We start from the raw sequence: 14,618 nt of genomic DNA, 5'->3' as shown, positions 1-14,618 counted from the left end.
CACTGCCTCTGATTGGCTCCATGGACAAAGAAAGCATTTGGATTGGCTAAAATTCGAAGCAGCCTAACGTGTCCTCCAGTTTGCAACAGCGTCCAGCATGATCCAGCGCGCGCTCGCCCTCATGCTGCAGCGCCTCCTGGGCAAGTTCCTGTCCCTCGACGCGGCGCAGCTGGAGCTCAGTATCTGGGACGGCGACCTCACCTTCACCGACCTCCAGATGCGCCTGGCCGTCGGCCGCGGCAAGGTCGGCGCGCTCCAGGTGCAGATCCCGTGGCGTTCGCTGTGGAGCCAGCCCGTTGTCGTCAAGGCGCAGAACATCCGCATCTACGCACACGCCATGCCCACGTCGAATGAGCCGTCGACCGAGGTGCAAGTCGCAGCGAGCGAAGAGCAGGACAAGACGTACCTCTCCAAGCTGCTCGCATGCATCATGAGCAACGTCCAGATCGAGCTCGAAGACATCGAAGTGCGCTACGAGTGCTTGGAAGACTCGGTCGAGAAGGTTTGCTACGCGCTTGTCCGCGAGTGCTCATGTCGGGATAGACGCCTGGCTACGTTGTCTGCGCCATCGAGCGCGTCCTGCTGCAAAACACGGACGGCAACTGGGTCCCGACCTTCATCGACCCTGCCAGCGGCGCCAAAGAGTCGCGCAAGGTGCTTCAGATCCACTTGAACCCGAATCTCATTTCGATCTAGCGCCTCCAAGTCCAAGACATTTCGACGTACGTCGTCCCGTATTCGCTGTACACGAACCCCACCAGTCCCATGGACGACGACACGCGCTTCTACGTCTTCCACAACTGGTCGAGCGACATCAAGGTAGATGGATCGATCGGTTCTTTGTGATGGGTGGCAGCATACATGTGGGTAGGCGACGCTCTCGTATCAAAGCGCAGGTGCCGCCATCCCCGACGTCGAGCTCGGCATCGTTCTGCATCAGAGCTCGAACGTCACGCCGTGTTCGACGTGCCGCAGTGTCTCGGTGCAACCGGACGTCCTCACGTTTCATCTCGAGAGCGTCCACGTCGACGTGCTGTGCGCGGTCCTCAACGAAGTCAAGGCGCCGTACGACCACTACGACAAGCTCACGGAGCTCACGGCGTCGGCGCAACAAAACCAGGGCTTTGTCGCGGTGCTGACGTATGCCAAGCAGTGGCTTTTGGCAGACGTCGAGCCCGTTGCGCCGAAAACAAGCCATGGCATCGACAGTGACGACGACGACGACGACGACGACGATTTTCAGGACGCCGTGTCACCGCCCAGCCTCACCGTCGCTGTCGAGATCACGCCGCCCGTCCACCTCTCGATCTTTCCCCGGTCCGAGAACCTGCTTGGTACGCTGTGCGATGATGGGTTTCCCTATTATGAGGAATGCGTAGATGAGTACGACTACTCGACAGAGCGAACGCATTGGATCCTGGCCATCGACGGCACACGCGTGCTCTGGCGGCAGAGCTGCGTCGAAAGCGAAGTCCAAGTATCGATGCACGCAATCTCGCTCCAAGAATTCGATCCCGCATCGCCGGTCAAGAGTCTCTTGCACGTCGATCGGTCGTCGGACGCGCCGTGGCTCAATGTTGTTTGCCGCCTCCCCGAGTACGAAAGTCGACTCGTGGGCGCGCAAATGTCGCTCTCGTGGCACATGGCCCACTCGATGCACCTCGTCGTCTCGGAAGCGTCGTGCTGGAAGTGGAATGAACTCATCTCGCCGATGTGGCAGTGGTGGGACCGCTGGAGCTCGCTGTACCCAACGAAAGAAGTCACAACGACGCCGAAAACAACGCTCGCCGCCGCGCCGCTCCCGCTACTTGACGTCGCTGTCCGGGCGCTCACAATCGAGCTCTCGATGGCCGACCCGCAGCCGTTTGTCTTTGGCTGCCACCTCGATGCGTTCCACGTGCGCACGATCGAGACGGACGCGTCGTTGACGTCGACCGTCTCATGGGGCCGTATGGATCTCTACTCGTCGTCGAATGCTCTTCGGCACGACCTGTGGGCCTGTCCCAGCACGTCCATCGAGCTCACGAGCCCGACGCGGTCGGCGTGGCAGCCGTCGGCACACCAGTGTACGCACACGTTCGTGTCGGGGCCGAGCATGCCCGTGGCGGCCGTGAAGCCCACAGGCTTCAATGCGCACTTTTCGTGCGTCGGCGAGGAAACGTACTTTTACACGCTCAAGGCGGTGCTGCCGGCGATTGCGATCGAAGTGACGCAGGACGAGTTTCGGCACGTGCACGTTCTCGTTGGCAAGTGGACCGGTGGATCCGACCCGGCGTTGTCGCCGCAGTCGTCGCCGCACTGTACGTGGATCCCGACGCAGTACGCGCAGTGGGCGATCGAGTGCCGCGTTCCGTCGCTGGCGCTCACGACGCTCGACAGTGCCGGCGCGCCGTGGGGTCGATTGACCATCACCGAGTGCTGTGTGGCATCGCACATCTGCTCGAGTCTCTCGCACATCTCGTGCAACGTGGCGTCGCTCCTCGTCCTGGACGTGCCGTCGTCCAAAGCGATGCTCCGGCTAGCATCGCCCTCGTCCATCGACTCGGTGTCGTGTCCGCGGTCCGGCTTTGCCTTCTCCGACAAGATGACGCTGCATGGTCTCGCTGTCAACCTATTGCACGTGCAAGCGCATCACGTTGAAGCAGCGCTGTACCTTCCGTTTCTGAGCCACGTCACCGAGTGGCTAGCCATGGGCGAGCTCCACGCGTCGCTCGCGGCAGGCCACGTCACACTGCCGACGCCGTCCGTGCCAGCAGTATGGACGCCGCGGGACTCGATTCACAACACGTGGCAAGTGCACGTGTGGCTCGAGCACGGCCTGCGCGTCGACTTGTTCCATGTGAACGACGGCACGCACGACGGATGCGTGCGCTGTGACGGCTCGACGTCATCGCTGCTCGGGACGATAAGCGCGTCGCACGCGGCGTGGAGCTGCTTTGGCTACGAGCCGTACTGCGACGTGACGACGGACGTGCGCGGCACGCTCAAACAGCTAGTTTTGACCGACCAAACCCACACGCTGACACCAACGTCGGACACCATGCGGTACCGTGACGTCATTGGCGCCGACGGAGACGTGCCACAGCACGTGGACTTTCGTTTCTTCGCGTACCACGATGACGAGATGCGAGGCAAAGTGTGGTCAGTCCTCCAGCTGCGCTTGGACGCAGTCGCGATTCGGTATCTGCACCGCGTGTACAAGCAGTTTAGCCACTACTTGCGCGACGTCGTCTTGCCCAAGTTGCTCTGGTCGCCATTGAGTCTGGAGCAGCGCCGCGCCGTGTACATGTGGCACGGCGACGACCTCGACGACGACGACGACAACGGTTTTGTCCCGGTCGCGCCCGAAGTCAACGCCGAGTTTCGTCTCGAGATGGTCGCGCACGACCTGCAATTTGCGCTGCCAAAGAATTCGTTTTCGCAAGAGGTGATCTGGCTCAAAAGCACCAACGGATCGCTTTCGACCGTGCACGACGCCGGCGCGCCGTCCAACTTTGTGCAAACGGGGCTTTTCGCGGACGAGGTAGACGGACCTGGCGCCATGGACATCGCACCGCGCGGCGCGTCGTCGGCGTCGCGCCTCCAAGAGCTGCGGCGCCGAGAGCTCCGAAACCTCCGGCGACTCGTCAAGAGCCAGCGCGCACAGCTGCTCGTGAGCCGCGGCCAACTGCTCGCGGACCACAAGACGGCGCTGCGGCAGAAACACCACTACATGCACCAAGGCGGACACGACGCCGAGTCGGTCGTGATCGTGTCGCAGGCCAACCAAGCGTGCGAGATTCTGAGTGCAAAATTTGAGGCCGTCGAAGAGAACCTCGCGTCCCTCCAAGCCCACCTTGCGTTTCTCGAGTCGGAAATCGAGGCCACACGGAGCGTCGACGTACGTTCTCGTTAGAGTAGGCATCGCGGCGACTCATGTACGATGATTGTAGGAGGACCTGGCGCACGAGCGTGTGCGGAACGGCCGGTACAGAAGCCACTCGATCGAAGCGATCGAAGAGTCGGTGTCGAGCATGCCGCAGTACGCTGCCGGGTCGCTCTTTGGCGCCGAAGACGCGGCCTTCCACGACGCGACCGAAGACGCACCGACGTCGCACTTACCGTGGCTGGCAATCGAGCTCATTGGTCTCAGCGGCGTCTCGGCGAGCGGCAGTATGTTTGAGCACGCGATTTGCTCGCTCACGGTCGACTACAAGGTCTTGTTGAATCTCTCGAGCCCAAGGCTTCACGCATGCGTTAGGATCAATTCAAGCACGTCCACGAACAACTCATCAACTACCCGATTCTGGTCGTGAGCGTGCTTCTGAACGAGTGGAGTCTGCGCCTCTCCGAGATGCAGTACGCGACGCTTCTCGGTCTTATCAAGGAAAACGTCAAGGAAGCCAACAGCGTCGTCAACGAAGACACGTGGCCGCTCTGCGCCATCTGCGGCGGCTTCCACGTCGACGCCGACGGCTGTGACGTCGAGTGGCTGCGCGTGCCTGTTCAGGTCGTCGACGCGTCCCTGACGCTGGCCAAGGCGCTGCAAGGTCCGGAAATGTCGTCGACGCTGCGCTTCGAAGAGCTTCGGATGCTCGTAACGATGCGCACGAGCGATGTCATGGACCTCCACATCGGCACCGAAGCACTCTCGATCGTCGACGACGCGGGGCAAGAGGTCGTGCGGCCGATGCAAGCGTTTGCCGAAGCATCCGAGCCGCAAGTGTCGATCCACGCGCAGACGAATTGGACCGACGGCGTGTACACGATCCACGTGTGTCGGTCGCACGTTCTTGCCGTGCCGTCGTCGCTCGCGATGCTGCGCAACTTTTTCTCGTGGCCGTTCTGGGCCGAGACACCGTCGAGCGAGCTGGGTTTTGTCGCGCCGCCGCTCTTTGAGTGGAAGCTCATGGAAGTGCACGTCGTCTTTGAGAAGCAGAGCTGCTTTTACCTCTTGGAAGACCTCGCCGTGCCCACGACGCGGTATGCGTGCCTTGATGAGTCCATCCACAAAGATGTATATGTATATCGGCCTGTAGAACGCTCGTGCTCATGGCCGAAGTCCTGTTCGAGTATACGATGACGCAAGACGTCGACTCGGGGACGAGCACGACCAAGATGGATCTGACGGTCGAGCAGCGCGGGTTTTACTTTTCGTCGCTGCCCGATTTGCACATTGACGTTGACTTTCCGCTCATGAACCCGTTCACGCTGCAGATGATGCACCTCATGCAGTACATGGCGCCGACCGGCGCACCCGACGGTGTCCTTGATGCGACGCAGCGCAACGCGATCTCGCTCCACGCCGACAAGAGCGCGGTGATCGTGCAGCCCGTCGAAGCGCGGCTGTCGATTCAGGACTTTACGCTGCTCGGCAATATCTTCCACACGTACTCGACGACGTCGGTGGCCACGGCGCACTGCGGCCCTGTCTTGACGTACGTCGCCGTGCCGCTGCGGCTCCTCAACGACCGGCTCCTCGCCGACATTGGTGCGATGCGCGTCGTGCTGGTCAACAACAGCCTCGGGGTGCCGATTGCGGACCTCGTCATGTCGGAGATCGAGTGTCAGTACGAAGCGCTCCTCGACGACGGCGCCTCGATGAGCGTCGGTGGGATTTTGCACTGCAACTACTTTAACAACAGCATTTACCGCTGGGAGCCGCTCATTGAGCCGTTCGAGGTGCAGAGTATTAGCGCGATGGCCGAGACGATGGACGTCAAGGTCAACTTGCCGTTCACGCTCAACGTCAACATGACGCCTGCGATGGCGCCGCTGCTGTCGATGGAAGCGCTGCACACGATGGACGCGGTCACGACGGGTGAGAAGGTCACGACGCCCTTCTGGCTCCAAAACAGCCTCGGAAGCGACATCAAGTTTAGCTTTGCGCACGGCCAGTCGTTTATCCAAAAGACCGTCTCGCACCTCGAAGTCGTCCCAATTGACTGCCGCGACAAGAGCACGCACCTCCGGACCTTTGACAAGGCGTCGGAAGTCGACTCGCTCATCTTTCACAAGTCGAACCTCACGGCCAGTCACTCGCTGTGCGATATATCTCTCCCGCGTGGATACTACTGGATACTTACGGTCCGCGACTAGGTATGTGTGGGTCACCAACACCAAGTGGGCCAGTGTCCACCCCGTCGCAGTTGACGTGGTCGGGAACGTAGCAATCTGTATGAAGCGCACCGACGACTTTGAAGACGACGTGCTGGACCCGCCCGTGATTGTCGCCGAAGTGAGTCTCCAGGAAGACGGAAGTAAGCTCATTCATTTGCACTCGCAAGTGCTCTTGCGCAACGAGACAGCGATGCCGCTGCTTCTGTGGGGATTTTCGCCGCCGGGCCACGTGCACGAGTGGGTCGTCGACCGGGACGCGACGTCGTACGTACCGCTGCACCTCATCCACCCGGACGCGCGCATGAGCTTGCGGCCGTCGACCGACGCCGATTACGCGCCGCTCGCGTCGTCGTTTAGCGTCTTTGAGGACGACATCAAGAGCGCCAACTTGAGCTTCACGTCAGCCAAGCGGCGTTTTGTCAAGACCGGGACGTGCGTGTGCCGCTTCCGAGAAGACCGCGGCGTCAAGCAGCGCGAGCTCGAGCAGCAGCTCCTTCCGGGCTTTCTGGTGCGCGATCTCCCGGCATGGCAGTGCGTCTACGACGTGGATGCGTTCGTGCTGCTCAACACGTCGGTCGGCGGCAGCAGCGGTGGCGCCAAGGTGACCCACCGCCGGCTCTCGACCGCGAGCAGCCTGCACGACGACGAGTCCACAGTGGTCGAGGACGAAACGTCGACCATCTTTGACGAGGCGCCGATGACAACGCCAGGCTCCAAGAACAACGCAGTGGCTGTGGACGTACTGGAAGAAGCCAAGCACGCCAAGCAAGGCCAGAGTGGCGGTGACCCGATTTACGCCCATATTCTGACGCTCAAGCCGTACTTGACGCTGCACAACCGTCTCGCGTCGCCGGTGGCGTACCGCGTCTTGGCCCAGAGCCTCCAGCTCGTACGCCTCGTGCATGCATGCTGCCAGTACTTGACCACACATGCGTAGGTAGCAGAAGGTATTTTGCCCGTCGGCGACGTGCTCCCGCTCTTTCAAGTCAATTGCGCCGAGGACGTGTTTGTGTCGTTCCGGATCGAGAACTACAACTGGAGCGAACCGTTCAGCGTTGTCTCGAGCAAAACCGCGGTTCCGTTCAAAGAGTCGATCGACAGCATTGCGCTCAAAGGCCGCGTCTTCCCCGACACCAGTGCGTACAAGGACACGCAAGGTAATTGATAGCTGGATACAATATATCGACAAGGCTTGCAGGGCGCGTGCCGGAGTTGCAGCTGCGACTCAAGCGCAAGGACCGCGATATTGTCGTCTACAGCGCTCTCTGGATTGTGAACCACACGGGTCTGCCTCTTGAGTACTGTGACGCGTTGAGTCGCAACCCCAAGACGCTCGAGGCAGCGACTACATACCTCCACGCACGACCTGGTGTGTCGGCGGCAACGCGCTTTCTTCCGCGAGCATCGGTGTCCAAGCGGCGCCACCTCACGAGTCACAACGACTTTGTGTCGCCGGTGCACCAGCAAGCCCGCGACGACGAGCTCCGGCTGTTTGAGAAACCGGCGCTGATCGTGCCCGTGGGTCTGTACGTGGTCGTCCATTCGGCCAAGGACCTCTTCAATTCGCACAAGTACTGGGGCCACCAGAGCCCGTACGTGAAAGCGTCGCTCCTCATTCCCAAGCAGGATGCCAAGACCAACAGCTTGCTCGAGAGCTTGTTTTGCACGGCGCGGACGCGGCCGGTCGCGAGCGGCGGCCTTGCGCCCGCGTTTGGCCACGAGCACAACAACACGCTGTACCTCGACTTTCCAAAAGACGTGTTGCACTACCAGCTGCCGTCGGCTAGCGTCGTCATTGAAGTGCGCTCGACGTGGCTCGACACGAACCTCGGCATTTGTACGTGCACAACATCCTCATGTGTTGTATCCGAACTCTTGTCTAGTGACCATCCCGCTCATGGACGTGCTCAGTCGACGCGAGTTTTACGCCGGCTTTGAGTGGCACGACCTCACCAAGCGCAAGGTGTCGCGCCGCGCGACCTCGACCGGCGTCGTCGGCCGCATCAAGCTCTCCATCTCGGTCGCCACCGTGCATCAGATGCCGTCCGAAGACCAGCCGTCGTGGGGCACGATCGCGACGACGCCCCGGGGCACCTTGGCGTCGTCATCCTTGCCGCTGCTTCGCCACACGCCGTCGGACGCACCGTTTGAGCTTACAGTGTACCTCTCGACGAACCGGTTCACGTCGGTGGTGCTGTCGGTGCTTCCGTCGACGACACTGAGCGACGTGATTCAGAAAGTGCTGTGCGTCGGCGGGCTCAGCGCTGGCTCGACGGTTGTGCTCTCGGATTACGTGTTCTTCGAGCTCGTCTTGCCGCGGTTCGTCTCGCTGCGCAGCGCAGGCCGACCAGAAGGCGACCGGTGGTACGGCCACATCCTCACGGACATGGAAGCGCCGCTGCGCAACATTGGGCGCAAGCACGGTCTGCACCTCTGCCACCGCATCGCGATGAACACGCTGCGGCTCTACGACGAGAGCAGCACGGCGAGCGTCCACCACAGCACGCCGCGCGCGCTCGTTCTGAACCGGCAGCAGTCGTTCCCGGCACAGTCGCGGCCCGTCGAGTGGGGTGAAGTCATCAACTTTGGCTCGCGTTCAAGCAGCGCGAGCAGTCACTGGGACGTCCTCCGCGTGCGGACGGGCCGCTGCAGCTGGTCCGAGCCCGTCCGCATCCACCGCAACGCGATGGGCAACTCGGGCGTCGCCCAGCAAATCACGCTCGTCGACGCCAGCGCGGCCTCGGGCGCTGTCAAGCAGTACGAGCTCGCGCTATGGAGCGCGTATGGCAGCGGCGTATTTGCCGACACGATCGTGACGACGCTCGTCCCTCGCTATGTGCTCATCAACCGCACGTCGTTCCGCTCTGGTTCCGTCAGCACAAGTGCAGCATCGTCTCGACGTTGCCGCTCCAGTCGCTGCAGGCGTACCACTGGGACAAGGCCGACGAGCCAAAAAAGAGCCTCGAGGTGACGTTTGCCTCGAGCGAAATGGAGTGGTCAGGGCCATTTGCGCTGCACTCGCTCGGCACAACGTACCTTAAGCTCCGGGGCAAAGACGACCCGCACGCGATCTACATCCTGCAAGCCCAGCTCGAGCTCGTCGGTGGTTCGATCGTCTGCATCTTTTGCGACGAGAGCAAGCGCTGGCCGCCGTACCGCATCGACAACTTTACGTCGTTCCGGCTCCACTTCCACCAGGCGCACTGGCCGGACGATGTCTGGGACGAGGTCGGCCCTCGGAGCTCCGTGCCGTACTCGTGGGACAGCCACGAAGGCAGCTTGTCCGTCTCGGCCGACGGCGCGCAATCGCACGTGCTCGAGCGGTTCCTCGAAGTGCGGTTCATGCAAGTGTCGTCGTCGCTCTCGTCGGTCGACGCCTCCAATGCGATTGTCGACATGAAGGAGTACAACTTGGACGCGATGCAGAAGCACAAGCGGCTGCAATTGACGCGGTCGCTGCCGGCGTCGCTCTTCAACGGCGGCTGCGCGCGCGAGGGCCTCCTCCTCAAGAAGGACAACGCGTTCAACTGGAGCAAGCGCTACTTTCGCATCCACGAGCACATGGTCTACTATTTCCTGACGGACGTTGACCACGCGCTCCGCGGTGTCATTGACCTCGGGCTCGGGTCGTCGATTGCGGTCAAGGGCTGGGCCAAGCCGACGCGCAAGCCGTCCACGTCGTCGATGAACCCGCTCCGGTCGGTCTCCAAGTCGATTTCGGACACGCTTTTCGGCGAGGACAAGTCGTCCACCGATCCGTTTCTGAACATTGCGCTCAAGATGCAGTCGGTCGAGTTTGCCGTGTGGCTCGCGACCTTGGTCAAGCGCACGGCGTGGCTCGAAGCCAAGGCCTTGGAGTGGCTGAAAGCGCTGGCCGCGACCGACTTGACGCCGACGCAGCTCTTTTTGGCTGCCGGCAAAGACATTGTGCAGCTCATTCTCGACGAAGACCTCGCGCCGTCGCGCAACCACGCGGGCGCGACCGCGCAGCACCTTTTGCAGTGCGGCATGCTCATGGTGTGGAACCCGCCGCCCGACATGGATGTCGACAATATCGTGTTTGAAGACAATGACGTTCTGTACCGCGTCTCGATTCCAACGCCGCCGCCGACGCCAAGTACGACCTTTACGCTCTTGACGCCGAGCAAGTCGTATGTGCTCCGCACCGAGTCGCCCGAGGAAACGCGGCAGTGGTGCCTCGCGCTGCGACAAGCGATCGTCCTTGCCATGGACACTGTCCACGAAGCGTCCCGGCGGCGGCACGAACACGCTCGCCCGCGCGACGAGAAGGCCGGGGCGACCACCAAGACGTACGTGCATGCGCGCGTCCGTGCCGACGGTCCGACCAAGGTGCTCGAGCTGACTGAGGGCGGTGAAGAGGACGATGATGTCGGGGCGCGCGACGCGTCGAGTCTACGCGCGCTCGACGAAAGCACGTCGTTGATGGCGCCGATCGCTCCGAGCGCCGTCTCGCTCTTCCAGCACGTGACGGTGCAGTGCACGCTCCACAGCGTCGGCCTCTCGTGCGTGAATGCAACGCCAATGGAGGTGCTCTACGTGAGTCTTCAGGGCCTCACGTGCCAGTTTCTGCGCCACGAGACCAAAATGCAGTTTGCCATCACGGTGCGCGACATCCAGGCCGACAACCAAGTCCCGGATGCGACGTTTACGACGATGCTGTGCCCGAAGGAGGTGGCGGCGTCCGATGACGCGCCGGCGTCGTTCCACTGCGACGACTGTCGCGCGCAGCACCCGTCGGCCGCCGTTGCGTTTCATTTTTGTTGCGGCTGGTCCAACGAGCAAGGCTCGACCGACTACTTCGAGTACTGCTCGTTTCACCTCCTGCCGATGATGGTGCAGCTCGACGAAGAGCTCGTCTCGGTGCTCCGCAGCTTTCTCATGCAGGTACTGCGCTGCTTGTGCCTCCAACATATTTTTGCCCCTTGAGTTTGACCGTCATCGTATCCAGGTGATTTACCAGCAGCAAGGCGCCGCGGGCCAAAAGTTTCTAAACCACTCGGCCATGGACGTGGCGCCGACCTTGAGTGCGCGGCAAGTCGCAGCCGACTTTAAAGCGTGCATCGAGAGCTCGGAGCTCGACCCGCTCAACAACTTGAGCTTGCTCGAGAGCGCGACAACGTCAACGTCGCTCGAGCGAAAAGTCTACTTCGCGCTCTTGCATATTCACCCGGTCGAACTCGACTTGACGTTCCGAAGCGATGTGATCTCGGGCTCGCGCATGCTGCAAAACTCGATCAGCACGACGCGCAACGAGCTGAGCTACGAACACGGCACGTCCGACGGTACCTTGCCCTTGGACCTTGAACAGCATGACACGCATTTCACGTGGTAGACGAAGGCGGACACATGCAGGAAGCCGTCGCGGCGTGGATACCGAGCTTGAGTATGCATGTGCCCGACTTGGACAATGCGCCGATCCGCCTCAACGCGCTCATCGTCGAGCACGCGTTCGGTACGAGCGGCGAGGTGACGCGGCGCGTGACCAAGTACTACACGCGGCAGCTCTGGAAGCAAGTGCACAAGGTGCTGGGGTCGTTTGATTTTCTGGGCAACCCCGCGGGTTTGCTCGACCACCTCGGCACGGCGGTAACAATTTGCGCGTCTTGTTGGGATCAATATTTGCATTGACGGTATACGTATATAGGTGCGCGATCTGATTGTCGAGCCGATCCAAGGAGCGCGGACCGGCACGGGCATCACAGGCACCGGCGTTGGGTTCGGTAAAGGTCTCGCCAAGGGCGCCACGTCGTTTGTGACCAACTTCATCGATGGCACGTCCGACGCGACGTCCAAGGTCACGGGTACGTTTGGGCAAGGCCTCGCGACCATGAGTTTCGACGACCACTACCAGCAAGCCCGCGCCAAGGCCCGCCGTCGACACGTCCGCGGCTTCAAAGAAGGCATCATCCAGGGCTCGCGGGAACTCACACTCGGTACTTCTTCCCATCTCCTTCCACGTGGCTAAATCTGTTGACAACCAGGCATGGTCGAGGGTGTCACGGGCGTCGTGCTCAACCCGATCCGGGGCGCCCAGTCGGACGGCGCGGTTGGCTTCTTGAAGGGCACGGTCACGGGGATTCTCGGTCTTCCGATGAAGCCCGTCGCGGGTGTATTTGACTTTGCATCGCGCGCGACTCAGGGCATTCGCAACCGGTCGCTCGCGTACGGCCGCCAAGGGCTCCGCGTGCGCCTCCCGCGCGTCTTTGGCCGCTACAACGAGCTGCGTTGCTACAAGGAAGAGGACGTCGCCGCGCACCTCCTCGTGTCCAAGACGGGCACGCACGAGAAGATCATCTACCACGCGCGCGTCGAGCAGCACGTGGCCGCGGACCAGCTCGCGAGGAAGGCCAAGTTGGCGCAGGAGACGCCGCCGTTCTTGCCGCTGCACCGACACGTGCTTCGCATGGAGCGCTTTGAGAGCGCGACCGACGTCGACGAAGGCGGAGCCCGTGCGACGTACGCCGTTGTCTTTACGAAAAAGCGTTGGGGCTCGAGCTCGAGACGGACTTTTACAACGAGTGCGTCATCATCAAGAATTGCTTGGACAAGTCGAGCATCCAGTCGGCGACGACCACGACGCGCAGCGTGACCCAAAAGCTGCTGCAGCCCGGCGACATCCTCGTCATGATTGGCGACGTCGACGTCCGCCGCATTGGCTTTCGCGAGACCATCGACATGATCAAGGGCGCGGCGCGGCCCGTGACGATCACGTTTGAGAGCGCCAACGTGCAGCGCAACGCGTCCGACGCAGACGACGACGACGAAGACGTCGGCAAGACCTTTGTTTACTCGCCGTCGCCGTCGTTCCGGACGCTCCCGCCAACGCCGTCCGTGTATGCCAAGCTCAAGGTCACGCAGGTGCACTGGGTCATCATTACGGACACGCGCGTCTTGTACGTGCAGTGGGCGCCCGAGGCTTCGTACGCAGACGCAGCCCTCGAGTGGTCGGCGCCGCTGCAGTACATCCACAGCATCGACGTCGAGAAGGGCGACGCGATCCGCCTCCACCTCCGTGTCGGCGTCAACAGCCTTTTTACTGGACCGCTTAGTCGCCCCGAGTGGCGCCACGAAACGCCGGCGGCGGTCGAAGCGATGAAGACGTTTGCGTCGGTGATGCGCCACAGCTTCCGCTCCGAGCTGGCGGATGTCCAAGAGGTGTACCCGTCCGACACGTCCTTCTCTGGCAACCTCCGCGTCGGCTTTGGCACCGGCAGCAAGCGCCGGCGCTGGGTCGTGCTCTGCCGCAACTGCGTCTACATCTTCACGTACCACTCGCCCCGAGTCTTGCGCTACATTGTGCCATTGGGCCGCATGACGCTCGTCAAAGGCGCGACGCCGCTTATGTGGACGCTCAACGGGCTTTTGCCAGGTGAAGCGCTGCAGTTTTGCTCGGTCGACGGGCCTGTCGTCGGTCAGCGCATGGATCTGCACGTGCACATGCTCGCGGAAAAGCCAGAGGACGTCGAGATGTGGGTCTCGGCGCTCACGCACGCGGCCGGGAAGGGCATGCGGCACTCGAAAGGCACGCGCTTCTACGCGCCGTCCGAGGCGACGACGCTCACGATCGGGTGCCACGAAGCCAAGGCGCACGTCGTCGACGGACTCGCCGACGCTCTCCGCAAGACCCTCGCTGTCTTCAAGGCATAGTTTACGCAATGTATTTTCTGAACGTTCAATCGTGGGCCGAGCGCCATCCCATCGGTCGATCGATTGTCTCGTGATCGTCTTCGTTCGCACTCACCTCTGTACGCCGTAGAGAGATGTGGATCCTAGTACGTCACGTCGCTACGGGCAATGAGGTCGAGGACCGCCGCCGAGAGCTTGTCGTAGTCGGACGCTTCATTGTACATTTGCGCCGCAATGCGCACGCCGGGGGTCGTCGGGTCGCACAGAATGCACATGGCTTCGATCGCATAGTCCCGTCGGAGGAGCAAGTGCAGCGTCACAAGCGCTTGAGTTAGGAGCGTCGTGTTGGCCGGAGTCAGCGGAAACGGAAAGAGGCGAGGCGGCAGCAACACAACACAAAACGACCCGACAAGCTGCGGGTCGTCGACAAGCAACGAGGTCTCCCACGCGGCGGCGACGGTTTTGGCGGCGCGCACGCAGAGCTCGTGGTTGCGCGCCATGAGCGCTTTCCCGCCCATTGCCGCGTGGAAGGCCAGCGACGCGGGCACCGCGAGCCACGCCGAGTAGTCGAGGGTGCCGAGGAAGCCGAACTCGGCGCCGTACCCGCCACCGTACCCGTGGCTCACGATGGACGGCTGGACGCGGACGGTCCCTTGTCGCGCGACGTCACGGATGTAGAGGAAGGCCGCTGACTTGGGCGACAGCATCCACTTGTGCAAATTGGAGATGTAAAAATCGGGCTGCAGCGTCGCGAGGTCAATGGGCACTTGGCCGATCGCGTGGGCGCCGTCGACGATGGTCGTGATGTTGCGTGCGCGGCAAATGGCCACAATGTCCTAGCACCAACGCGGATCAAATAGGAACATGCCACG

The 14,618-nt window shown here is 61.8% G+C and overlaps 2 protein-coding genes across 2 annotated transcripts; one reads left to right on the top strand and one right to left on the bottom strand.

Moving 5' to 3' along the window:
• Positions 1-97: 97 nt before the first annotated feature.
• On the top strand, positions 98-13,912 carry SPRG_01115 (hypothetical protein; the record flags this gene model as incomplete). Its single annotated transcript, XM_012339314.1, has 19 exons — positions 98-502; positions 544-654; positions 697-819; positions 872-1,334; positions 1,380-3,880; positions 3,933-4,196; positions 4,241-4,962; positions 5,019-6,023; positions 6,079-6,988; positions 7,037-7,256; positions 7,298-7,936; positions 7,983-8,935; positions 8,977-11,004; positions 11,069-11,402; positions 11,453-11,706; positions 11,765-12,053; positions 12,102-12,569; positions 12,602-13,821; positions 13,877-13,912. 18 exons carry the CDS (start codon positions 98-100, stop codon positions 13,765-13,767), a joined length of 12,855 nt encoding a protein of 4,284 aa, XP_012194704.1. The 3' UTR covers positions 13,768-13,821; positions 13,877-13,912.
• Positions 13,753-14,582, bottom strand: SPRG_01114 (hypothetical protein). Its single transcript, XM_012339313.1, has one exon. The coding sequence runs from the start codon at positions 14,451-14,453 to the stop codon at positions 13,890-13,892; it is 564 nt and encodes a 187-aa protein (XP_012194703.1). The 5' UTR covers positions 14,454-14,582; the 3' UTR covers positions 13,753-13,889.
• Positions 14,583-14,618: the final 36 nt, after the last annotated feature.

The sequence above is a fragment of the Saprolegnia parasitica genome (assembly GCF_000151545.1).
Source record: "Saprolegnia parasitica CBS 223.65 unplaced genomic scaffold supercont2.2, whole genome shotgun sequence".
In the NCBI taxonomy this organism is placed as follows: domain Eukaryota; phylum Oomycota; class Saprolegniomycetes; order Saprolegniales; family Saprolegniaceae; genus Saprolegnia; species Saprolegnia parasitica.
Note: the sequence above shows the minus strand (reverse complement) of the source record. Positions and strands in the feature narration are given on the sequence as shown.

What these genes read in the sequence shown, in the direction of transcription:
- SPRG_01114 (XM_012339313.1), bottom strand. Translation starts at nt 14,453, where the DNA reads ATGCTGTCGCCCAAGTCAGCGGCCTTCCTCTACATCCGTGACGTCGCG.